Below are 27,977 nucleotides of genomic sequence, written 5' to 3' on the forward strand. Positions count from 1 at the left end.
TATTGGTATGATTTCAGTGGGATGCTGTGTGATGTATGTGGTGCAATAAATGGGGCATGTTGTACTGATATGATACGTGTGGTGCGATAGATAGATTCTGTGTGGTATGTTGTATTGGTATGAAGTGTGGTACGCTGTATTGGTATGATGCGTGTGGTATGTTGTATTGGTATGAAGTGTGGTACGCTGTATTGGTATGATGCGTGTGGTATGTTGTATTGGTATGATGTCAGTGGGATGCTGTGTGATGTATGTGGTGCAATAAATGGGGCATGTTGTACTGATATGATACGTGTGGTGCGATAGATAGATTCTGTGTGGTATGTTGTATTGGTATGAAGTGTGGTATGCTGTATTGGTATGATGCGTGTGGTATGTTGTATTGGTATGATGTCAGTGGGATGCTGTGTGATGTATGTGGTGCAATAAATGGGGCACGTTGTACTAATATGATACGTGTGGTGCGATAGATGGATGCTGTGTGTGGTATGTTGTATTGGTATGATGTCAGTGGGATGCTGTATGATGCATGTGGTGCAACAAGTGGAGCATGTTGTACTGATATGTGTGGTACGTGTGTTGGTGTGGTGAGGTGTAGGCCACGCGGCATGCAGAATGCGGTACGTGGTTCGCAGGAGCCGAGCCGCCGCCACCATTCTGCCCGCGCAGCACCACCAGCTGGGGGCGGCAGCGACGCCATGGGCCGCCGCCCACCATCACCTGTCGTCCGACGACATGCCGCACAAAGGTAGCCGCTCACCTCGGCCCATCACGTCCCATCCTCCCATGTCCCTGTTCTCTCTCTCTCTCTCTCTCTCTCTCTCTCTACCGGTCCTTTCCCCGTGAGCAGTGGCGGATCCAGGATTTTTGGTTTGGTAGTGGCTTGACCCAGCTGAGGCTAGGCTTTATCAAGGCAAACACTAAAACAATAGTGGACCCAGATGCTTTTGGAGGGGGCTTGAGCCCCTTAGTCCCCCCCCCCCCCCTCCTCTGGATCCGCTACTGCCCGTGAGGGTCCTGTATGCTGTTCGTCAAAGGCTTGTTCTCGATCGCCATGTTATTATTATTATTATTTTATTTTTCCTTCGATAATTTCATTCAAGGACTGTTTCTAAAAAAAATTTTTACACGATGCCTTCCCTGCATTTTTTTTCTGCCACAAATATTTCCAACAGATATTCACCTATACACTAACATTAATGGGTGCACACAGGGCCTGTTTCCGCAAATCCCTAATTATTCGCAGATAAATAAACATTACTTTGCAGCCCTACCCCGTTCACCTCGTCACGTATATTATATTATTCATGTTTAATAACTTAGGCTAAAAGCAAGTCTAAAGGTCACCCTTTCAAACATTAATTATAATTAGGTTTTAAGTACATTGGAAAAAAAATTAAGCACAACCCCAACTTAACCTATTGTACACATTATCATGTTCTAAATTGGAGTAAAGCTAAATGTTTTTTCTTCATATTTATACTTTTTTGTTGCCTGCAACCAGTTCACAAAGAAATGAAAAAAGTTTCGAAATAAACCTTTGAAAAATGAAATCTCAAACTGTATCATTCGAAATGGCCTGTAAAGCAACATATACATCAATTGTCCACTTAAGGGGGATTAGGCCTTTCCATCTTATAATTTCAAATATTTTGATACCGCTTGAAATAAAGTTTCCGTGTTAAATCTTGTTGTGTTTCGACTTGGCATAGGGCTACTTGTTGAAATCAGCACTTGTGAATTGGCGTGAATATAATGATAGTTGTAGTTTCCCGCGTGAAATAATAGGTTATTTTCTCGCGGCGCTTACAGTCTAAACTTGTTTGTAAATATGTGATTTCAACAAGGTAGGAAAGTTTTTGGAGATATGATAGGCCTATATTCCTTCACATACGAAAAAAATTCTAATAAATAGTTCAAAATTAGAATTATAACAAAAAGATGGTAGTGGGTTCTAATTCCCTTTAACACACCGGCCCTTTATTTACGCTAACGTCTTATTTCAAAGCGAGATGTTTCAATAGGTATACCTACAGATGGACTCGTGTTTTCAGGGTTCCTCACCTTAAGGGGGGGGGGGGGGGGGGGGGAGCGAGACAGGAAAGAAAGACGCCATATTTGTATTTATGCCACAACCATCCTCTTATCGTCTGTTTTTCTAATCTTGGCTCTGGTAAAGCATAGTATATAATTTAATAGAATGCCCAAAGTTAACAGTGCCTGACTGGTAACGACAATAACTGTACCACCTAATACTGAGAATAAACACCATATAATGGTGTTTAAAACTCTTTTAATTGCGTTATCTCTGCCACGAAGAATGTGACCTTTCAATATCAAACCATGAAAAAAATTGTTATGGTCTAAAAAATGTTGAAACCAATATGAAGTGTTTCCGTTCCTGTCCCTCCCCTTCAAAGATTACGATGAAACTAGGTAATAATTATGTCGATGACAATAAGTGTAGAAAACGGATTTATTAAATTAGTTGTATTGCAAAAATTCGGTAAAAATTTGCCGTAAGCAATTTTAAATTACCTTGCGACAGCTCCACCAGCACTAAATAATTTTTAATAGTTTTAGAAATTTGAAATGTTGTTACTTTAAGTATTTTTAAGTAATTAATACTGTCGTAATTTATACTGTTGTATCTAGTAAAAATTTTAAATTAGGTCCATGTTATTTTGTCAATTCCACATGAACATCTGTGTACTGGATTTGTTTCTCATAAATTTATTTTGCTTACGTTCATTTATACCAAGTAAGGGAAAACACTAGATGATACAAATATTATTTTTATTTTCAAATATGTATTAAAAATGGTACTACGTGTATATCCTATTATAAAAATTTGTTTTTTAAATATCTGTGTAGACCTGCATTATGTGTGACTTTATTTCCAAAAGATTGCGTGTATGTTGATGATCAATATTATTTTTTATTTTACTTCAATCTAAATTATGATGTAAATTCGCTCATCTCATGATTATAAGTATTATTATTTTTAATTAACGTAGAGTGAATTCTATAGTTATTATTTTTTCTGTTCATAAACTTACTTTAATGTATTTGTCTCTTAAATGCGCAAAATAAGTTTACAGAGAATAATTAGAAACAACCATCAAACACGTTTAATTATTTAAAACTAACAAGCTTTTACATTCCCAAAACAAACTAGTTTAAGGTATAAAGTTCATTATTTGTATAAAATATTATAACAATATAACCAATTATTCATTTCTCCACCATATAATGTCACGGTCACCGCACAAATCTCACAGTTGTCCTGTGACGACGAGAAGACTGCGCGCCAGTCCAGAGCCAGACACCCGCGCTAGAAGCACCAGCACAAAACTTATTTTAAGCAGAGACCGGAAAAATTCGCGTTTTAATTTCGCAACGTGCTAAATTCCAAATACATATACCAATCAGATGCTTTTGCTACTGGCTCCCTGTTCATCTCGACGACTTTGGGCCAATGAGAGAATCTCAACCAAAGAAGTGTCAAATCAAGGGTAAGCCAGTTGAGACGACTCACAAGTTAGTAGCCAATGAACTGGCGTTATTTGCCCGGGTGTACAGAAAACTATGTAGTCTTTCCTGAAGGTCATCGAAACCGCGAATTTTTCCGGTCCCTAATTATAAGTTCATTGTGTTGAGAAAGGACTGGGCTAGGAAAGATTTTTGAAGCCGTAACCACAACATTATATTGCAGAGAAATGAAGATGAAAGTTTAATATTAAGTCCCTTTGGGTGCTTTTAAGAACTATCGAGTGTTTCGTGCCTAAAAAATGCTCCTGTTGAAAGCACTCGTATTTAGCCATTTTCACGCTTCTAGAAATACAGTTCGTAAACGAAATACGGAAATAACACCTCATCCGTAGGGGCAGGCATTTTTCGCGAATAAATATGAATGCCTATTAGACTGCAACAAGTTACACCCACGCCAGAGGTTTCTTACTTGTGATTGGCGGCCGTCTGCGAGAGGCGTCGTTGCCTTATTTGACCGGGCCACTCAGGACGCGTTTGCTTCCGCACTGAATCACTGTGATTGGTGTTGTAACAATCGACGTGGAACTGAAATGAAACTCACCCAATCACGAAACACAGACGATGCTATGGTGTTTTAACTTTCAGATAGTCGCGGAATCTTTTCGCTCAACCGCCATCAGTAGAGCCCGGAAAAAATCGCCGTTTCATTTCGCGATAGGCTAGGATCCAAATGTCTTTAACTTTTTGCTGCTTCAGTGATTGGACCACAGGTTGTCTGAAGGACTATGAGCCAATGAATAATCCTCAACGAAATAAGTATCGAATCAAAAGCATTCTAGTTAATAGCTGTCACGAGTCAGTAGCCAATGAGCAGATGTAATTTGTCCGAGTGCATAGATGATCTTGGAGTCTATCCTGTAGGTCACTGAATTCGCGAATTTTTCCGGTCCCTAGCCATCAGCGTATTCTTGAAAGCTTTTCGTAACTGCACACCACTCTGATATCTTCAGCAGTTTGCAAATCACGTGGTTCTCCACGGGACAAAAGAAGATGGTCACGAAGAAGAGTAGGGTTCGGGCTCCTAGGTTCGGACGCCTAGGTTACCCTAGCTGTTCAACTAATTGCGCTAAGACTCTTTACAATTACCCCGCCTTAAAGCCCTAACGAATAAGCAAAAAAACTTTTATGTAGATAATTTTCACGTTAGGTCCTTCATTTGAACGTAAAATCACAATTATATTTTCCAGGACTGGTTTAAAAAAAAAAAAATAGAAATCAAAAAACATTATCAATTTAATTTTAATTTTTAGAATTCAACTTTGAAATATTTTTTAAATAGTTGTGTAGAATTAGATACGTTTATAGATTATTTCGATGGGGGTTATAGAGAGTCTTACGGTAGTAAAAAAATGCGTTTATGGGAAACATTTTAATGGATGGCTGTAAGACTGCTGTCATAAAGGACTTCACACTGTCATGTTTTTTTAGTGTGACGCAAAGTTTGTTATTATGGTATGTCATTAAGCATAGTCGACTCTTTAACAACGTGGACTAAAAGAACTAGCTTCGCGCAGGACCCGATCTCCCCCCCCCCTCTCGGGTAAACCCCCCCCCCCCTCGGGAAGGACCACGCCCGTAACGGGAGACGCTGACATTTGTCGCGCAACATTAGCCCGACGACGACACACGATATGGGACCCCACCGGCTTTTCTGGGTTGGTTGGGGGGTGGGGTGGGGTTAGTGGGGGAGGGCTCTGTCCCCTTGTCGGTGTGTGTGATGAAGAGGATTGAGGATGGGGGGTTGGGAGGGCAGGGGCAAACTAGTTTCCAAGCCGTCGACCGCCAAGTCGAAGAGAAATCGCGTTGGCATCTCCGAGGCAAAAAGGGGTGGCAAGGATTCCTGATGCTCCTACCATACCCGCCTCGAGACAAACTAGCATCGTCATTCCATTGAGTTTTCTTGTTGTACCTGCATTCCCGATTTTTGAAACAGCAATCACGGAAAGAAACAGTTATAAAAATTACCAATTTTTTTTTTTTTTGCGTGTAACATCTTAGCTCTCAGTAGATATACTTCATGTGGTAGAGGAGTAATTTCGTGAAAGGAACGGAACTCGCGTGGAACGGAAATGTGTAACCAAAGACGCTGCCATCTGTTCACAAAGCCAAAGGAAAACTTTGTATAAATAACTGTTTAATGAATTTTTAACAATTTAGCAGTATTTTAATAAAATTCCTTGTGAAAAATAAGTTCAAAATTATATTTTCGAGATTTTTCACTTATTTCGGAGCTATTTCATTATATTTATAGTTTAAAATTTCGCTATGCAAATCGAATGATTCGATAGTCGACTTAGCTTCTCCGGCAGCGATTTCTAGCGGCGGGTGCGGAAACTACGCGTGAATAGCTTCCAGAAATGTATTTGAAAACACTATTTTTTATATTAACCACGTTTGGTGTTATTTTTAAAGAATTTGACGTTGAATTTTGTGTCCGAGTTTCGTATTATAAGTGTATTTTTAACACAACTCATGAATTTGCTCGTTACCGAGGTTAGATGGTACATATCTGTGGCAAGTACCGAAATATTCGACCCTTTTTTTCTGTATTTGTACAAAAGATTCCTTTGTAAAATACAGTTTTACAAGAAACTGTACAGCAAAAAAATTTGTAAATTTATAAAAAAAAAATTCTAAACCTTGGCTTTGAACCCGATTTTCGACAAGGATTTTTATTAAAAAATACTACCCTTCTTGTTAAAATTCACTAAACGGTTAGTACTATAAATTATTCCTTTGTCTTTTTTTAACTTTAGTTGACGCCGTCCGCCGCTGATGGCAGCACCGTGGTTGTTCCGCTCGACGTCCGTCGCATTTACGAAATTATTCCCACCGAATGCCGTATACTGAGAACTAAGATGTTACACATAATATATATGTGTGTGTGTGTGTGTGTAGGCGTAATAGCACGTTAGTACATGTGCTTGAACTTCTCCCCCTCAAGAACGGGCGAGCCGCAACCCCCTGGCAACTTCCGCCCCATTGCAAGAGACACGTTGAGAGTTTCGAATGGGGGGGAGAGAGAAAAAAAAAAGGAAGGGGGGTGTAAGGGACGACAGGATGCGGACCGCAAAACGTAAACAAACCTTCTCCCGGCGCGTCACGAAATTTGCAAAGCAATGAGCCCCCGGAACCACGGTCAGAGCGAGGGGAAGTCAGGGGTGGAGTGACTCAGGCGCCGGAACCCTTGGAGGGGAGGGGGGGGCAGGGCGTCGCGACGCGGAAGTGCTTGCTTTCACGGCTGCGTGGACGCCACCCCTCCCCTCCCCTTCTCCACCCTTCCACTCCTTCTTCGCGCGTCGGCGTCCGGCCTGTCTGGGGTAGGAGGGGTGTCGGTGCCTCCAGGGTGCTAAACCCCGCCCCTCTTTTTCCCCTAGCCGTCGTCTCCTGGAAGGGGGGGGGGGTCATTTGTTCGAACCCCGCCAAGGAGAGATGGTAGGTCCGGGGCCTGACTTCGTGACGAATGTCAAGGCGTGTCTATGTATGTTGTCCTTGTATCGGAGAGCAGTGGTGAATAAAGGAATTATTTTTTTTACGGGGAAGGGGGGTAAGGAGTTGTACGTAGGAAATGCGAAAAAAAAAATAAATAAATAAATAAAGTGAACAAACTGAGAATTTTTGTTTTTGAAAAAAAAAAATGTAACGTCAAAAAACACGTGGTTTGGATGGATTTATTCATCTCTGTGCTTTGTGGTTTCAGGTGTTGAATCAGCTCATCTTACATCACACAAAATAACATACTGCCTTCACAGAGATATCACAATTTGTTTTTTCATAACATCAGGTAGGACCCCGGAGGGGGGGGGGCGGGTTAGCTCCCTATTTAACCCCCCTCCTCCTTACGTCCACCCCACTACCGGGCAGGGTGAGGCTATTAAGGCAATTAGCTATGCTGCAGATTCACGAAGAATAAAATATACCTAATCCCCGTAGTAACAGAGAAAATTAAAAAATTCGATATCTACTGAAGTATTTGGAATTTTTTATCTGCGCCAGGTTCAATGAAAAGAGGAAGTTAAAGAGCATATAATAAATATTTTTCGGATTTTTAACATTTTTTTTTTCGCAAATACCGCTTAGCTACATATTTACCTAAAATATAATCCCCGTAGTAACAGAGAAGCGACATCTTATTTTTTTTGTAAAAAGGGACTTATAATCAAATTAAATATATTAATTCGTGACAGGTTGAATTGTGAACTCAAATTAAACGCCTCTCATTGTTTCCGTAATGCGCAAAAAATAACTTCGTATAGTTTATAATTATTGGAATGCCAAAACGTAATAAAGACTGTCTGCTTAAAATATTTTCCTCTGTGATTTAATTGGTGTTTATCAATATTTTTTTTGGGAATGACTTAAACTGTAATCATAAATACTGTCTACAGATAATCGGGCTTTGTGAATCTTTAAATGAGCCATCTTTAATCATATGTATATAGGCACTTAAAGGCAAAATTTTCGATGCACAGAAATTGCAGCAGTAAATTTACGACTTGATGTAAGCTTTTGGACATACGCCATTGCTAAACACATGTATGTCTGTAGAAGAAAACTACAAAAAATACAAAAGACAAAAAAAACAATCAAGCGAAAAAATGTTGTTGTTAACAGGATATAAACACAACATAATATTGCATAACAGGAATATGGTCAACAAACAAAAAAAAACAAAGAAAAATGGACTAACAGAACAAAAAAAAACTCACAAATGATGACAGCACAAAAATATTGAACCCAAAAAATTCAGCACAACAGTTGAAACGAGACAAAAACACAGCAAAACGTAAAGACGAAACAAACACAATAGTTTTCCAAAAACAGAAGAGAACTAAAAAAAAAAACCCTGCTGCTGTGTTTTTGTCTCGTTTCAACTGTTGCGCTGAATTTTATGTGCTGTCGTCGTTTTTTTTTTTTCGTTCTGTTAGTCCATTTTTCTTTGTTTTTCTTTGTTTGTTGACCATATTCCTGTTATGGAATATTATGTGATGTTTATATCCTGTTGACAACAACAATTTTTTTTGCTTAATTTGTGTTTATGTCGTTTGTGTTTTTTGTAGTTTTCTTCTACAAACATACATGTGCTTAGCAATGGCGTATGTCCAAAAGCTTACATCAAGTCATGCACTCCCATTGCACAAATCTTTCAAAGATAGTAGTAAATTTACGGACTTTTCAACGAAGAATTCACTTGAAATAAACTAAGAGTTCTTCGTAATTTCTGATAACTCAGTTTTCGATTCGTGGGTTCTGTTTTTCGTTATAAACATGGCAAACGCACACGTAGAAGATATAACAGTGTTTGTTTTTGCAGTAGTCTGAAAGAGATTTTGAATGTTTTTATTGCATACAAATATTATTTTTGTAGATTCATTTTCGAAGTGAACTTAGTAACCTGTAAATAATACGAAAATAACGAAAAATTTACGAAGATGCGTGGATAATTTCTAAACCAGCGAATTCGTAAATTTAAGACGATAATTTTAAGAGCTAATCAAACGATAAAAAAAATTGCTACTTACTAAAAACATTTTTGAACCCAATATGGCTACTTTTGATTTATATTTCTCCACCTTAATTGATACAATTGGTTTGTTTTTCCGCGTTAATTTTTCCGCTGAGATTCATGCCAGCCAAACAGAAATACTTCCTACAAGAATATAAGATTAACGAATATTCAACAATCGGACTTTATTCTGTTGTATCATGCTTTTTAATGTGCGCTTTTCATGGAACGGTTTACAAATAACTTTAATACTGAGCTCTGATTTTTACCCGGGAATTTATGCTTTGTGTTGTCCCAGTACCCCCAATAGTTACTGTGAACACTATTTTGTAGTGATCAATTGTTTTAATATAAATGTGCAAATTAAAAAAAAATTAACAAATATATAAAAAAATCCGTAGATTTGAATGAATATTTTTGTTTCATTTTAAAGAAGAAAAAAATGATTGTAGGCACGAAAATGTTTATTTGGGTGGAGGGGAGAAAGATAAGGGCTAGAGGAAAATGGAGAAGCATGAGAAGAGAGAGAGAGAGAGAAGAAAGTAAAACAGAGATGTCGAGCAAGGAAAAAAAAAAAACACGTGAACGCAACATTTTCGTCGGTAGTCGCGGACGTAGAAGGGAAAGTATAAAGTTAGAGACGACTTCACCCCCCTGGCGAGAACTTCAAAGTCACCTGCCGTCAAAAAAATAAAAACTGTTAACAGGTAGTTGAGGATGCTGTATTTTTCCCTTCCCATTCCCAACAAGGTAGTAATTATTTTTTTTTAGAACCTAAAAAGAAAAAAGGGGTTTGCAATTTCACTTTTTATTTTTACATCCAAACTCGTCTTCCTTTTAATAAAAGGCCCAAGGCTAAAAACTACACGGTTCTTACTTTCATGCCAAGGCAACCTGGCGCTAGAAGCCACTTCAACTGGTTTTTTTTTTCTTTTCACCCTCACATAATCTACGCTAAATCTCCACCATTAATTGAAAAAAAAAAATTAAATTAAATAAATAAAAAAAGAAAAGTTTCGTAAAATTATTCTCTATGGTGTATGTTTATCAGTCTTGTATAATTAATTTAGGGGATAAGAAAGGTCACATCGTGAGTGAATTAATAATAGAATCAGAACGACTTGACAGAAGTCGCTGGAAATTGTTTGGTCGGCTAGATAATTTCATTACGGAGAACTGAATGTTACGAAATAATAAATACAGTGTATAGCTTTTTTTAAAGAAATTACATAGAGTTTTGATAAAATATGTTCTTGAAATTAAAAAAAATAAAACAATATAAAAAATTTGCTGTAAAATTATCAAAACCACATACGTAAAACTTCTGTAAGAACCAAATACTTAAATGACATATTTTTGAATTATTATCTTTTTCAATTCCATAACAGAGTGTTTGAAAATTTTTAAAATTAGCTAAAAATTGTAATATATCTTTGGTATATTGTAATATATTTTGCTACAACAACATATTGTTCGACTGGCCATAAAAATTAACGTGCAAAAAAATTGATTATGTACACCTAACAAAATATACAGTTGATTTTATATTAAAAAATTTTGAAGGTTCAACAAAATCTTTCCTGCTACAGAATATTTTATTGTATCAACTGCATACATATTTTTTTATAGCCATATACAGTAGATACAAACAAATATATTTTTCAGGCAAACGAACCTTTCTCTCGTTGTATACTGATGCTCATGGGACGTAAATCTGTAGGATTCGGCTTGAGAGTGTTGCGCTATCTTTGTATACAGTGCTTGTATGTTGTATACTTCCCTTATTTTTTACCTATATACATACAATAAGAACAAAAAATATGTGTAGAAAGGTTTCCATAGTATACAGTTTTAAAATTATTATGTTAATCAAACCATTTTCATGGTCACAATTTCGCAAGTGTTAGCGGGCCCTCAAAGTGAGGGACTTCCTAATTACAGGTGGGGCCTGGGGCCTCTCTGGTCCCCTAGGGACCTACGCCCATGCTGGTGCTAACCAGCCATTTTCAGACGGTATGTATGTAACTTTACAAAGGCCCTCTAAAATTAAATTAGGCCTACTTTGAAAATAAGAACTGAATATGACAAGAAAAAAAAATTGAATTCCTGACATGAGGCGCAAACATCCCTCGAACCACAGAGGCACGAGTCTATGAAGTATACACAGGGGGGAAAAAAAGTTCTGTACTTTTATAAAAAGATTCCTTCTGGAACCAGTTGCCAATAAATATTTTGTAAAACTACAAGAGAGATATTATAACTTTGTACAACACGTGGCTATGGTTATTTTTGCACATTTGGAACACGTTTTTCGAGATAATACTGACTTTTTATTTCAAAAATTGGCGCATAATTATATATTTTGTTTTAGATTTCATTGAATGAATCATCTTAACCAAGGCAAAGATGTTCGAATATGCAATAGTACTTGGAATTCATTTTGTTTTATTATGCTTATAAATGTGCGCCATTAATATTGGAAACTATTCAGGGAACGGTTTACAAATCGTGAATTCGACTGTAGACAAATACCACACAACAAGGAAGTCGTATAGTATTTTATTTGTAGCAAACACATACACAGTATTTTTTTTTGTAAATGGAATAGAAATAGGCATTTAAAATTACAGATCTTTGTAAATTTTAACATTTACATGGAAACAACTGTATCACTACAAAATAGTGTTCGCAGTAATATTGGAATCGGATTCTTACCCGGGCATTTATGCTATGTGTGGTCCCAGTACCTCCAGCAGTTGAAGTTATTTGTAAACCGTTCCTTGGATAGGTATCTATAGCTTTCCAGTATTAACTGCGCACATAAAAATCCCGACACAACAAAATAAAGTCGAATTGTTGAATATTCCAATATTTTATCGGTGTTACGTTTGAATGAAACTAAATAAAATTTAAAATTATGCACCAATTTTCGTAAACAAGAAATGTTCGGTATTATCTCGAAACAAAAAAAGTATTTCGTATATGCTAAAATAGCCATAGCCATGTGTTATACAAAGTTACAATATATTTCTTGTAGTATTACAAACTATTTCTTGGCAACTAGTTTCCAAATTATAATATTTTAGTATTCGCAATTTAAAACACTATTGAAATTCGTCAGTGAGGCTGTGATCCCTTAAAGTGTCGGATTAGCATTAGAGAGTTTTTTTTTTGCCATGATAACGGTATGCCGGAGGTATGACGGGCGCGCATCAATCTGTCGGTCGTTTGGGCGCTATGCTTGCGAGCGGGGGGGGGGGGGGACAGATGCATGTTAGTGGGGGGAGTGGGGGGTTCGATCGAGGGGTCGAGAAGGAAGGGGAGACGAGGATCAGGCCATGCGGACATCCGAGTGGAAGAGGCGACACGTCGTAAATACCGGGGTTGTTTTACCCCTCCCCGCTTCTGCTAGCTTCCTTTATCAACCACTCGGGCTATCTCCATCTCTCTCGCACGTCTCCCCTTACCCTGCTTCCTACCCCACGAGCATCAAACACACTGCGTCCGAAATAAGGCGAGACTTCTCTCGGCAAGTGCTGCACGGAACATACACCCTTTCAGCTGAATATCGTGAAGTCATTTTACAAAAACGACTTAGAGTAACATTAGACATATAGCTAGAGACCGGAAAAAATTCGCGGATTCATTTCGTGATAGGCTAGAATCCAAATAAGTATGCCTTTGTGCTGCTTTTGCTATTGGTTCACTGTTAATCTGTAGGACTGTGTGCCAATTATAGAGACCCTCAATCATGGAAGTGTCGAATCGAAAGTTGCCCAGCTGAGACGCCTCACAAGTCAGCAGCCAATTAACAGGTGATGTTTGCCCAAGCATGAACAGTATCGTGGAGTCTATCCCGGAGGTCATCGAATCCGCGAATTTGTCGGGTCTCTGCATATAGCGCATCTCATCCTAGGATTGCGTTTATTTCTCTTTCCAATGCACGGTATCAGCCATTAGCACTGTTTCTTATTTCGGCCATAGAGTGCAAAAGTTTCTAAAACAACTTTGTAATGTAATGGAAATTGTTTTAATGTATCGGGGAAATCATTGTAATTTGTGAGGTAAAATTTAGAATGAAAATTTCGGAAATACATTTTCCTGGTGTATTTCATCAAGAGCATCATCTGATAATTTATATATATAAGGAGATGTAATTGAAAGGCGCCATCTTGGTTTCAATCTTGTTTTGTTAACTTTTGTTTAGGCCTATATCATTTAATTTTAAGAAGTTCGGAAATAACTTGTTAATAGTGAATGACTGTTACAAATACCTAGTTTCTCCTGAGAAATAAGAACAAGACGTGATACAAAAAAACAAACAGAAATGGCAAAATTTAAACTAGGATCAACCTAAATGATAATTTTATTAAATTTCAGCACATTTGATTGGGTTTCAATGCACTTAAAATTCAGAGAAATAAAAGTTATATCGAAAAATTAAAAATACATTACACGCGGGAATATAGATTAAACAAAAACTCGACATTCCTGTATTGAAACTATAAGATTTTTAGTTTAAAAAAATACTTGAATTAATTCTAGCTGTTAGGCGGTTTTTCCCACACTCCGTTCTATATGATGGAGCAATTAACATCTAAACTGATGTCATTCGGAAGGTCGTTTCAAGGCAAGAATCTCCTTATAAAACTAGGAAATTATTAGCTAGACGTTATTAATATTTTTTATACACTTAGGTTCGAAAAATTTTAATGGAAAAAAAGACATTTATTTATTTTCAAAAACTAATTTAGAAAACTATAATCCCCTATAAATATGAGGTAATGTTTCTCGAGAAAATCGGAGAACGATGTTTCACGTATTTAACTGTGAAAATGCGGACGGCTTGTAAGGAGCTAATTCCAAGGACGTCACTGCATCTTAGGAGAGGGGAAGCGGTGGAGGTAACGGTACAGGGGCTCACAACACACCATATATCACGCGAATTACTTCGCTTTAAGTACCTTCTGGACGGCGGGGAAGATGAAAAGCGGAGAGAAAAATGGGGGAGCTTCTCGGGAGAAGACCAGTAGTTATGTTCAAAATATTCTTTTGGTGTTTTTTTTGGGGGGGGGGAGGTAATGGGGGGGGGGGGGGAGAGGATAGTTGGTCATATTTGGCTACAAGCTAGTTGGCATTGTGCTGTGTCAGCACGAGGAGGGGGAGGGGGGTGGTTTCTCTGAGTGTTGTGGCTGTCTACAAACACGAGTGGGAACGGGGGATAGGAAGAGAATGTAATTTTCTCATCCCCCTCCTTTTTTTCCCCTCTCCTACAAAACACTTTACCTGAGCCGCCCCATTTTCCGACACAAAAGAAGCGGAAACTCGGGCATCGTGGAACGCGGGGAAATCTTTCTGAAAGCAATAACTGTAATCATTCAATATATTCATTTTCGCAGTCGTTCGGCGAAAGGTCGCCAAAAAGGCCCCCCCCCCCTTTTTTTTCCTCTCCCCCTTGTACGCCATTGTTCGGGCGGCTTCTGGTGGCTTGCGAAACTTGTAAACAGCCTGTCTTCGCCCGTCTTACACACAGGTCCACCCTCTGACAGATTTTTTTTTTTTTAACATAGGTAGACTATACGGCCATTCAACCGCGCGTGTATCTAGAGGAGAAAAAAAAACCTCCAAGGCACCGCCGAAGTCCTAGACGCTTCTCTTTCTGTACGAACGAGTTTACGCCATTATTAATTCTCGTAAAATATTGTGTTCGAGACCATTCGTTGCAGTGGTCAAAGCCCTGTAGAGTTCACCAATTATTTTGTCTCCAACTATTATATATATACATATACATATATATATATACATATATATACACACATACATACATACACACATACACACATACACACATACACACATACACAGCGATTTTCGTGATTTTCATGAATGTAAGTTGAAAAATTTGAACAGAGTACCACCCCAGAATTTGCCTCATGAGTTCAGGAAACCTACAATGTATAAAAAACACAAAAAAAAACGCAAACGTTCATATACGAATGTTAAGTAATTTTAAATTTTAATCGTGTATTTTTAATAACCAGTAAATTTGGTTTAATTTTACAGAATTTTTTCTAAAATAAAAAAATAAAATATAAATCTAGCCCTACAGGCTATGGTATGAATACACGAATGTAAGTACACCTGTTATTAACAATAACAAATAGTTAAATTACACATATCTATGTATAAATTATATTACATACTCATATACGTCATTGTAAAAGTGCACTATTTTTTTCAGAGTAAATTAATAATCGCTGTGAAGAGCACATTGTTCATTAACATGTTCATTGTTATAGTAAATTTACTCAACGATGCAGTTAAAATTAACTGGGAGTTGTGGTAAATATATACATAAATGCATATGTAAATGTATGCATCACAAAGTAAAATATACACCCACAGCTATGACATATTTATCAAAATCATAGCATAAATACGTTTACACTTTTGATACTACTATTTTTACTTGAGCGCAAAAGTAAAAATACCAACCCGTGCAAACGTAAAATACTCTTATATCTGTGGAGACTATGGTGCCACATACATTTGTGTAAACATTTTTTACAGTGTAACTCTCTAAGGTGTAGTAAGTAGTACATTCCAAAAACATCTTATTAAAATTATTAAATTTTTTTCATTGTCTCAGAGTTTTCCAGGCAAACTGGGGTCCGATCACTGAGGTAGCGTGAAGGTGAACGGGTTTGGATTATAGTTAGAGACCTGACAAATTCGCGGGTTCATTTCGTGTTTTGATAAAATTCAAATAATTATACCTTAGTGCTGCTTCTTCAATTGGTTCACTGTTAATCTGGAGAAATGAGGGCCAATTAGAGACCCTCACTCATGGAAGTTTCGAATCACAGGCCACCCAGTCGAGACGACTCACAAGTCAGCAGCCAATGAACAGTTGGCATTTGCCCGAGTGTGCAGAGGATATTAGAGTCTATCCTGAAGGTCAATGAACCCGCGAATTTTTCCGGTCTCTAATTATAGTCCATCGTGAAATGAATCCGCCAGTTTTTCCGGTCTCTAATGCAGTGCTAAATGCGATGCCTTCAGCCTCGGTCACATTAACTTCTTTGCTGAAGGGGCTACAATTTTCGAGCGTTACGAAATATCCGATTGCATGAGGGGAATAGTTGGGTACGTTGTGGGGTAAAACGGTAGAGGTGGAGACGGCAGGGGAGAGGTAGAAATGACGCAACATACTTTTACACTCGTACGCCTGCATTCTTGCAATTTTTGCATGCTTTCACACTCGCATATATTCCATACTTGCACACTCGTAGGTATACTTGGAACTTACATACTTTCACAGTTCCATATTTGCACACTCGCATAATTGAATACTTTCATCACACTCGCAGGCCATCGTCTGCCTAGACACACGCGTATTTCCGGACCAGAGGTGTCTCTGCTCGCGCCGCAACCGCTTAGCGAATCCCTGTCGACCGCTTCACTCGCGCCTAAGCAGCCGTACGCGCACTGCGGGGAAGCCTAAGATGTCCATCAAGTTCTATCCCTGCCCGAACACGCCCGAATATTCACCTTCGGTCAACCTCGGCATTTGTTTTATTTTTTCGCAGGAAAAATGAATTCAAATATTAAAAGTGGTCGGTCAGGTTAGCTACATTAAAACACTATGGACGGTTAGTTAGGTTAGTATAGCTACATTAAAATAAACAGAGAAATATAAATATGTATATATAAATAAACCCGAGGTTGGCCTAAGGTGAATATTCGGGCGTGTTCGGTAAAGGACAGAACTTGATGTACATCTTAGGCTTCCCCTCACTGCGACTTTTTTTTTTCTGCACGCAACCAGATCGCCGCCGCAACACCTGACTCTCCGTCGCTCGCCCACCCACATTTAGCGCGGGCCATCGTAGAGCCGCGCGGGTCGGACATACACATTTAGCGCGGTCCGTGCTAGCTACCACGACAGTTTGCAAAAAATAAAACGCTTTTTACCGGGTTCCTACTTAAACGAGTTCCACTCAAGTACAGGTCCACTATTAAATTTTTAACTGGAACATTATTGTATAGACATACTGTACTTTAATGCCGCTTGCAATAAAATCTCCGAACAAAATTTGTTGGGTCAACATGGCGTATTATTTAGCTTTGGCTACATTTTGAAGTCAGCACTTGTGAATGGTGTAGTCAACCGCGTGAAATAATAAGTTATTTCCTCGCAGCACTTAGGTACATACTAAAGCCCATTAGTAAATATGTGGTTGCAACAAGGTATAGAAGGTCTGAGGCATATGATTTATGCGTCGACATTCCAAAACATTTAGTTAAATACTTAAAAATTAAAATTGTAGCAAAACAAAATTCAAGATGGCGGGGTCAAATCCCTATTAAAGATAAAGACTCCCAGCACTTACCTATACCATTTATAACACTATGTTTAAAATTATTCACGCCTAAAACCGTCCATAAAAACACCCGTTTAATCGTTTTTCACTATCCAAAAAAAAAAAAACATGTTTGAGACGAAACCATAAAACGAAACTTGGGTGGACAAGTGCAAAGGGTCTAAGTGCTGTTCGTAATCAGAGACTATCAATGATTCTTGAATGGTTTGTAAATGGCACGTTAACTCCTGCCGTTCGGCAACTCAGCCAGGAGGCAGCCTTAAGTGAACGACTAGAGCAAGATGAGCCGTGTTCCGAAACACGTCTTTGAAATTTCACCGAGCGGCGTCCCTTTGAACGCATCGGGGGAGAAAAAATAAAAATCGGCCAGCCACAACAGAGTCGAAACCGATACGCGAATACCAAAAAAAAAAATAACAGCTCTATTCCCTGGAGGTCCTTTAGGATCGCTTTTCTTTGCCCTTCTCGTGCCGAAGGGCTTGTTACCCGCGAGAGTAAACCAGTCGACCGCAGCGCCGTTATAGGGCGCGGGGTTCGCCGCTACCGTGTGTGTGGGTGTGCTCTGTAAGCCCTTGGGTTCGACTGCTCTGTTCGGACCGAACCCGACTGGCCACAAAGAAGCGAAACGAACTCTTTTTTTTCTGTGTCTGTAGTGTGCCACCCCCAAACCCCAACCCTTCCCCCTCAAACCCTTTTTCTTCCCTCCCTCTATTCCCTTCTTCGCCGCTACGCGAGCACATTATGTGGCTTGGTGGTAGGAACGCCCCCCTCCCCTTTTTTTTACGTGATAACGTCTTATAAATCGATGAACGCCGGCTGCACGCACGAAAAATTGTCACGTTCCGCCTGAGCCGAGCGTGCGAGAACCGGCCAACCACCGTGCGAGAAAATCTTCTATAATATCAAACAGGTTAAGGCGGGCTTTTTAACTAATTGTTCGTGATTATTTTTAAACAAATTATTTAAATTAAATTTGCAAAAACTGTAAATAATATTTGAAAATTAAGAAGTAGATATGCAATTTTTCATCAATGTTTTCTTATGACGTCATCACGTAAAATTATCGTCCGTAAACCGACTTTACAGACAAACCCCTTCTTTTATTTTTAAATAAAAGTTGGAAACGTACACCGCTATACTCATAAATCAAACTGGTCAGTATAATTAGAGCATTAATACCGGATACTTGCTGGATTGTTTCGTGTTCATCATTCTCCAGACGAGAAAACATCGCTAAAAACGTTAGGTTACCAACACAACGAAGCCTGCAAAATTTTTCATTTTTCAGGAATGTTGTGCAACTGGAGAATATTGTAGTATCGGTGATATTTTAATTTATTAGTCTTTATTGATGCATTAAATATGCATTAACCAACTATTTTTGTATGTACATCGTAGGTTCTGGAGTAATAGCTTAAAAAAGATTATGAGAAAAAAATTAAATTCTAAATTTTTTACAAATGCAACCGGAAGTTGCCAACCAATTTTTAAATGTTTAAATTGGTTTCTATTCTTATAATAATTCGGGGGGGGGGGGGGGGGTAATTTTCCGCACTGAATTGATTCTGTAAAAATTAAAAAAAAAAAAATCGACACAGTTCTATTGTTTATGAGTTTTAATGTTTTTAAAAAAATTAAGGTATATTTATTTTCCTGAAGGTTTTACTGGCGATCTCGCTTCTATGCCGTAAGACTGATTTGATAGAAGGAAGGTGTGATTGCAAAACTAGGTACTACAGCCTACCTAATCTAGAATTCGATAACGAACACACACGTAGGTACGTTTATGCCACACTTTAGTACGTCACGTGCACGCGACTCGTCGTTGCTGGAAGATTTTTTTTTACCATACAAGTCCTTATTAATAGAGACTGGAAAAATTCGCGCTTTGGATGACCTCTAGGATAGACTCCACAACCCTCTACATCTCAGGCAAATGCCACTTGCTCATTCGCTATTGACTCGTGACACTTGTCAACTGGGACGCTTGCGATTCGATACTTTTTTGGTTGAAGGTTTCCCATTGGCTAAAAGTCCTTCAGATAAACTGTAAGCCAATCACAGAAGCAATAAAAATGTACAGTTGTTTGGATTCTAGCATATCGTGAAATTAATCCGCGGATTTTTCCGGTCTCTACTTATTAAATGTTTTTAATGAACTATTTAATTAAAATTTTTATGTCAGTCAAGTCATGTACTGAGATAATGAATCCACGTGGTGTTGTATCGTTTTGAATCTCTTTGATTATTAGATAAATCATTCATAAATCAATAAAAGTTAGGTTTTTCCCAAAACCACGAAAACCTGAGTGTTTCAGTTTTTTTAAACATAATTTTTTTACAGATTTAATTAATGACGTACAAAAGATAAAAACAGTTCTAAGACTAAAAGGTTGATTCAAAACTGTATGAAATACGGTATCGTGCTAAGACTGACATAATAAATACTTTACCTGCAGTTAAAAAATAAAAAAATAAAAAAATGTTAAATTGTGTGCATTGCATTCGAACACAACTGGACGAAAAAGCACGTGCGTATATTTGGACTTGATTTGTTAAATTTCCGTCAGCACGTATTTTCCTTGCACATACTAAACACTTCACTTATGACTTCGAGGAGGGAAAAAATAAAATCTTAATGATTTTTTTTTTTCTGTATCCACCCGGCATGCTGTCTGGTAGGCAGATGCCCGCCTGGCTTCCAGAGGCGTCGCGACGCACAATGACTGTAAGCGCGAGAAACAGGCGAGGGGAAGACGGCTGCACAATGGTCTTTACGCCCCTGCGAGGGGTGGCGGGTGGGGTCTGGGGGTTTGGGGGCGGCACCTTTCTGAAGTGGCGGATAAGGAGGGAGGGGGTATTTTTTTTTTTTTTAGAAGGGATCGTATCGATCATCCCCGGTCGTCAGCATTCATCCATACATCGAAAGAACCTCCCCTGAAGAAGAAAGAAAGGAAAAAAAAACACACACACCTCATCACTCTCTCTCTCTCTCTCTCTCACCCTTTGGAAATTTTTTTTTTAAAGATACATCATTTGAATGCAATATTTCATAACACCCCTAATCGCAAACACCCCTGTAGCGAGATAAAGCCGAGTTGCTCCCGGAATGGTCACGAGTGGTGGAAAAAAAAAAGGGTGTGGGGGATGGGAGGGGTGAGTTTCAATCTCCATTTGTCGCTGCCTGTGTATTAGCTGCCTCTTGTCTCTCTCTCTCTCTCTCCCTCTCTCCCTCCCTCTCTCTACGTCCGCACACATCCTCGAGTGGATCTCCGCTCCCTTGCACAGCTTCCCTCGACCCTCGGCGTCGGTTATGAAAAGTTTTATGGATTGTAAACATTGTATCGCCGGAGTCGTATTCATCACGGTCGTTAAGGGTAGGAGGGGTGTGAGGGGTGACCAACTAGCTGCCGGCTGATAAATGCTCACTTGACCGAAAACACACTGTTAAGGATGTCTTCCCCCCATCACCCCCTAGAAAGAGTGCAAAATACAAAAAGGGATTATGGCCTGAGAGTCAAAGGGAAAACATCCTGAATTATTTTGCAAATCATTTTAATTAATGCCATACTACAACCACACAGGAAAATAATTTCTGTACTTTCACAAAAGATTCCTTAGGAAATCAGTTGCCAAAAAATTGTTTGTAACATTACCTACTACTACATGACTGTTTAGGTTTGCATAGGTATATGAAATACTTTTATTTCCCGAGATACAACTGAGTTTTTTCTCCAAAGAAAATTGGCACATGATTTCACATTTAAATAAGGTCTCATTCAAGCATATATATATTTTTAAACCATGGTAAAAGATAATGGAATATCTAATAATTTGACTTTATTTTGTTTTAATATGCTTGTTATGTGCGCAGTTAATTTTGGAAATATATTCACGGAACGGTTCCCATATAGCTCTTCGATAGAGGAGTGAGCTAACGGCCGAATACCAAAATCATTCTTAAAAAAACTGGTGCACGAGGGGGTCGTTGAACCGACAGCACCTGGGCTTGGAAGTTGTTCACTCACCTATAAGCTGTAAAAAAAAAGAGGGGCAACGTTTCTAAGCTTTTAATATAAGTTATTAGCCTATATATAGAGACCTGAAAAATTCGCGGGTTCATTTCGTGTTATGCTACAATTCAAATAATTATACCTTAGTGCTGCTTCTGTCATTGGTTCACTGTTAATCTGGAGGAATGAGGGCCAATTAGAGATACTCACTCATAGAAGTGTCGAATCACAGGCCACCCAGTCGAGACGACTCACAAGTCAGCAGCCAATGAACAGTTGGCATTTGCCCGAGTGTGTAGAGGATACTGGAGTCTATCCTGGAGGTCATTAAACCCGCGAATTTTTCCGGTCTCTACCTATAGGTCATCCTGAGATATTTCTCACGAACACATGGTAGTCCCATCCCGCCTTCATTTCTTCAGGAAGACGTCGAAGGGGATCATCTGCCCAAATTTTGGATTTGCAAGTTTTCGCTTCAAATCCTATTTTGACATACATATATCTATCTATCGTGTCCGAGTTTCGTATTATAAGTGTATTTGTAACACGAGAACATGTGAATCTTCTCGTTACCGAGGTTTGTGATGTTAACACATCAATGGAGAGTACTGAAAAGATCCGCTCTATTTGGTTTCTTTCTTCCTGGCGGTCTACGTGTGACCGTGTAGCACGGACCGCGAAGGGTTGGTGTAATCCCGCATGTCCCAGAGGGTTGGAGGGGGGGGGGGGGAGGGAGTTAACAATCGCTCCGCAAGAAAAGAAAAAAAAAGAGGGGGTGGTGGGGGGGGGGGGGAGACGGAAGAGGTATGGCGAGAAGTGCGAGGGTAGTTATTGCGCGGTATATATCGTTCGGGAAAAGGGGGAGAGGGGTGGAGGTGACGACCAGCGCGTTCATTACAACTTCATGTGACGTCTCTTGTAGGCGAACCCACTGAAGGGCATTCCCAGGTCTCCTCATGGGCCTCTGCTGTTCATTACGTCCCCTACGGCGAATGCATCCTCCAGTAAATAGTTCAGTACGAATACACCCGGTAGCAAAGTGACCCACCGTTTCTCTTGGAAAGCTCAGGACGAACTTGAGCCAGTAAAAAAAATAAAATAGTGCGTGGAGTCCCTCCGCGCGGAAGAAGTGAAACTTCGTAACGTGGAAACGAAAATAGGAAGGGGTAGAAATTGATTTTTAGTGAAATCATATTGTATCAAATCAAACTAAAAAAAAAAAACAATTAAATGAAATATTGAATATTATAAATTAAAATAGAACAATAAAATAGAACAAAAAGTACGTATTTCAGCTAATTTCACGACGCTCACACTGTTTACTTCGCTGCATGGCAAGAATACCACGCGCATGTGCTTGGAATATTGGACGCTACTCGTTGCTAACGCTCGCGCTGGCCTGTAACAGGTATATACTACGCGCATGCGTTCGAGTGCCACGCATTCACTCTCGCTCTGTCTTTTTCTATTCCCCCTCCCCAGGAGCGTTAAATGTTTAACGCAACAGTGCTTTCATACCCCCTCCATGGTAGCGTTAAACCTTTATACGCAACCTTGTTGGAAGTCGCATTAGAAGTTTCACTTCAATTAACTACATGGTTTTACTAGTCGCGTCGAAAGTGAAGAGTTCGCCGACGTTTCGGTCGGCACTTGCAGTTGCCACATCGACACGTCTCCTAACTGATTAGAATCCTGGCAGTCCTGTGATCGACCCACAGCTGCAGCCAATCAGGAAGCACTTTAAAAGGCAAGATGACTGCAAAAAAACTATCAGTTTACCTGACGATGGCGGACTGTAGTGTGGACCGAAACATCGATATTTTACAACGCAAAGAAACAAGCTAGAAACCTCATACGATTGCCGCGAAAGTCTGCGGTTCTTATCAAGCAGAATAAGTGTAGACCCAACCACACGCAATACAACACAAAATATGAGAATCCTCTGTCCTTGACATCATCCAGTTAAATTGGCTTGATTGTTTAGGTGAAAGGGAAATAATCCTGGAATGAATCGTGGCTGTAGTAATTAATATTCACCACTTCCGCTTTCGATTGATCACGAAGGGGGATTAAGCCTCACCATCTTGCAATCGCAAATATTTTGATACCAACTGCAATAAATCTTCCATGCTAATTTTTTGACGTGACAACGTCTAATAATTCGATGAACGCCGGCTTGACGCACGAAAAAGGATGACTCATTGTCCCGTTACGCACATTGTCCGTTACGCTGTGTCCCGTTACGCTCATTGTACGCTTGCGCCGCATCTATCTCTCTTCCACTCGATTGGAACAACCATCGATTTGACTTTTTCAAGGCACATTAAACTTGAAACACTCCCATTCGTTTCCTTCTTTTCCTATCATCGTCCTATCCTTAACAGAATAACACAGATTGGAAGAAGTTAAATAGCAAACATGTATAAAAGTTATAGTTAAAATAATCTCTTCGTTAAAGTAATAAACATATTTGAATTAATGAGTGCAAATAAAAGTAAATTTATCAATTAAATTGTAGATTTCATTTAACTCCTTCTTTGTATCCATACAAAATAGTGATAATTCAATAAAAAGATTCAATTTTATTCATAAAAGTATGCAATTATTTCATCAATGTTTTGTTATGACGTTGTCACGTTAAACTATCGTCCGTAAACCGACTTTACAGACAACCAATTTTTTTGACATGGCCTAGGAATAAGCTTTGGCTACTTTTTGAAGTCAACAAATGTGAACTGGTTGATTATCACGATATTTTTAGTCGCCCACCTGAAAAAAAGTTATTTCCTCGCGGCGCTTACAGACTAGAGCCTGTAAGTAAACATGTGGTTGCAACAAGGTATATAATGCCTGGGAGATAATATGTATGCCTTGATTTTCCAAAAAAAAAAAAAAAAAAAAAAAAAAAAAAAAAAAAAAAAAACTGTTCAAAATATTAATCACATATAAGATGGCGTTGCCTAATTCCCCTTGAAGCTTAGTCTAGCGCGTCAAGTTCCGTTTTGTCGTTGCTATTTTTTAAAGACAATTTCTTTAAATACATTACGATAACACTGTTTTCGTGTGTCGTTTGGTCAGAAAATGTTGTCACCAAGACGTCATTTTGCGAACTGTGAAATTCCATGCTTAAAGTGATCGTGTGTGACGTTCTATCGGTATTTTTTGATAACACTTAATAAAACATACGGTGACATATTTTGGGACGAAACATAAAATGTAAAAAAAAAAGCTATCGTAATAAACGTGCAACAAATACACCCAATATTATTTTAATGACAAGAAATTGAAATATCCCCACATTGTTTGTGAGGCTTATCTCCATGATGTTTCTGAAAAAAAAATTATGATTTATGAATTTTCAGTTAATCTGTATTATTTTGTATGAGTTGTAATTTATTATCGTGCTGAATGGACTCTGATTAACAAATACCTCACGACGTAAAAAAAATGTTGAAAATATTAGCTCATTTACAACTTAAATAAACATTTTTTTTTAACTTTTATTTTATAATCTATGCACAGTATCGTTCATGTGGAATTGACAAATTCAAACCGTAGACCTAGAGTGTTATTCACTTAAAATGATTTAAAAAATATATAGACTGAATCGAGCTTGTTGCAAAGGTAAATTTGTCATCGTTTTCGGAGTTTACTCAAAGAGGAAATACCAAAGTGAATTTTTTTATGAACAAAACTAAAATGTACATTTAGAGGCAAATGATTGGGATCCAGTGGTGCAAATTTGCCCTGAGAAACTGATATTACATTGCATGCACTCTTGTGTTCCTTCTTAGAGTAAACAAGGGAGGATAAAACGGCTTGCATGCGCAAATTGTGTGCCCATTGTTTTACTGTTTTATGTTGTGTGTGTGTGTGTGTGCTGAAGCTTTTTTTCCAGCGCCAGACAGCGGCGCTTCTAGCGGGCGTCTGCGCAACTAAACTGCGTCCAATCAGGTGCCGCGACCCACCGGGGACCGTGCGATTCCTGACCTGGGTCACCGTTCGTGATCGTCATGACGATCACGTCGTCAGTTCGGCCGAGGCTATTTGCGAAATATCAATCCGCTGATACACTGAAAGAAATTTTTGTATATTTTACAAGGAAAATCCTTGGAAACCGTGTTGCCAAAGATATTACTTGTAAAACTACAAGGCAGAGCTTTGTACCATGTGCGATTTTGCAAGGCTCCGCCTTGTAGTTTTGCAAGAAATATCCTTGGCAACAGGGTTTCCAAGAATTTCCCTTGTAAAAGTACAATTTTTTTTTTTTTAGAGTGTACTAGATGAAAAATACCGAAAACGCGAAAAAAAATTCAACTTAATTTAAATATCTGAAATAATGTCTTGGACATAACGCCGTTGCTGGTTGTCGTACAAAAAAAAACCCTCAAGAATGGACAGCAAATATGAATGCATAAACACACACGGAACATACGAAAATCAACTAATGTAAAAAAAATATGTTAAAGAATAATTCGAAGAACGTTAAGTAGGTACCTAATGTGCCTTGTACTGTAATGTTTTAAATGGTCAGATACTCATATATTTTTTTTTTCGTTGGAGATGAATGCAGGCCATTAATAAACTTTTTCATTTAAAAATATTTTTTTTAGATGTTAAAAGCTGTTTAGTTGAAGATTCATTTTTTTTAAAGTAGGCTATACAAATGTTTGTCAAAAACTTTACTGTTGATGACCGATCAATGAAACGTTTTCAATGATGGAACACGTAATATAGTTTTCATGAAGAAAAAATGTGTTTTTTTTAATACGTCAGAATGAGCCCGACGTAAATTTTTCGTAGCCAAAATACAGCAGATTTGATGAGCCGGTGTCAGATACGGAGCTGGGATGTACATCGGATTTCAGTCAGCGCGGCCGTCCAGTGAGCCGGGTCAGAAATTTCGCTCGGGAAAGTTTCCAAGCCTGCGTTCGCTGCAGTTAACTCCGGTGGTCGCGGCACCTGATCAGTTATGTTCGAAACCTGGCGGGTGTGGCTGTTGACGAGATCAGTTTCCTAGCTTGATTTTCACACCGCTCTGATCGCATACCGCACGGAACAAACTAGAGTTCCGTTTCCCTTCTTTATCCTCCCCTCCCCCTCAATCAACCCCCCCCCCCCCCCAACCACTTTGTTAGTCGTTGGCTGTGTCCCGACTTCCACCCCTCCTTTTCCCACCCTCTCACGGCTTGAAAGAACCTGACTTTGACGGAGGAAGGAAAAAAAATCCCTGCCCTGACATACTGCATTACTGGGACATTTCAACAAAAAAAACGAAGACGGTAAACACAAAATGTAAATAACTGGGCCATTTTTTTCTTCCGCTATGTTTACAGGTACAATAAAATAATTCAAGCTTTTTTTTTATATAAACAGTCCCTAGCAAAATACAGGCTACCTAGTTTCATGTTTAGGAACATGGTTTTATTATTCTTATTTTACTTTTGAGTGTCGTTGCAGGCTTGTGACAAGAGCCAATCGTAACCACAGATACACGATTATTCCGTGTAAACGTTGGACAGCAAAAAAATAAGCAAGAAACGCATATACGTCTGCTTCACGCTGATTGGACTGCAGGTGCCTATGACACGCCCTTGACAACCCTGGACCAGTTATAAACAAAGGGGAAGAGGTTAACCAATCACGCGTAAGCCTCCGACGGATGTTGACCTTGTAGTCGACCAGTGAGTAGAGGGCCATGTAATTTCCGCGGAAAGATTTCCACATTAGCTGTGTTTTGAGACTAGTAGCTTTGTCTTGTGTTTCATAGTTGGCTGAGTTCATTTCGAGCACATGCCTGCGTCAGCACACCAATCCAAGTCATTCAGAGCGGCAGAAAACGCGACTTGAAGAAACCAGCCAAATAAGGCGATGTATTCTCTTGTAGACAGCCACCAATCGCTACATAGCAATTTTTTTTTTTGGAAATTGAACAGAAATGTAAATCTTTACATTCACACAAAAAACAACTGTAATACTTCAAAATAGTATTACCAATAATACCAGGTTCCGGATTCTTACCCGGGCATTTATGCTTTGTGTTGTCCCAGTACCTCCAATAGTTAAAGTTATATCTGCAAATCGTTCCCTGAATAGCTATCCAGTCAATAAGCATGATAAAACAAAATAAAGTCAAATCGTTGAATGTTAGATTATCTTTCATATAATTTAAAACAATTTTTTGTAATAAACTCTCGGTATTGTATGGAAAAAACCTATTTCATACAGGCCTAACAAAAATATATAAAATATTCACAAAAATTACAAAGCTATAATCTCTTTCTTGCAGTATTACAAACTTTTTTTTGGCAACTAGTTACCAAAGGAATATTTTGTAAAATTACCGAGGAAAAAAAAATTATTTTGCAGACTAATGAGCGATCACATTTAGTTGACTCCGTGAAATATTCGTGGGGTCTAATCATAACGTGAAGAGGGGGGAAGTGGAAGAGTGGGCGGGGGGGATGTTAAAAGCACTTCTTCCAGAAGTGTTCATTTAAACGCTCGGTCCAGCTATCGCAC

General features: G+C 38.7%; 1 protein-coding gene across 1 annotated transcript in view; it reads left to right on the forward strand.

Annotated features, from left to right (window-relative positions):
- The first annotated feature begins 615 nt into the window (after positions 1-615).
- The window catches only part of LOC134536462 (paired box protein Pax-6-like), a 164,717-nt gene continuing 137,355 nt past the window's right edge, over positions 616-27,977 (forward strand). Inside the window, exon 1 of the mRNA XM_063376180.1 lies at positions 616-748. Coding sequence (XP_063232250.1) covers positions 616-748 — 133 coding nt within the window. The remainder of the gene's footprint in view (positions 749-27,977) is intronic.

Source organism: Bacillus rossius, chromosome 11, assembly GCF_032445375.1.
Source record: "Bacillus rossius redtenbacheri isolate Brsri chromosome 11, Brsri_v3, whole genome shotgun sequence".
Classification (NCBI taxonomy): domain Eukaryota; kingdom Metazoa; phylum Arthropoda; class Insecta; order Phasmatodea; family Bacillidae; genus Bacillus; species Bacillus rossius.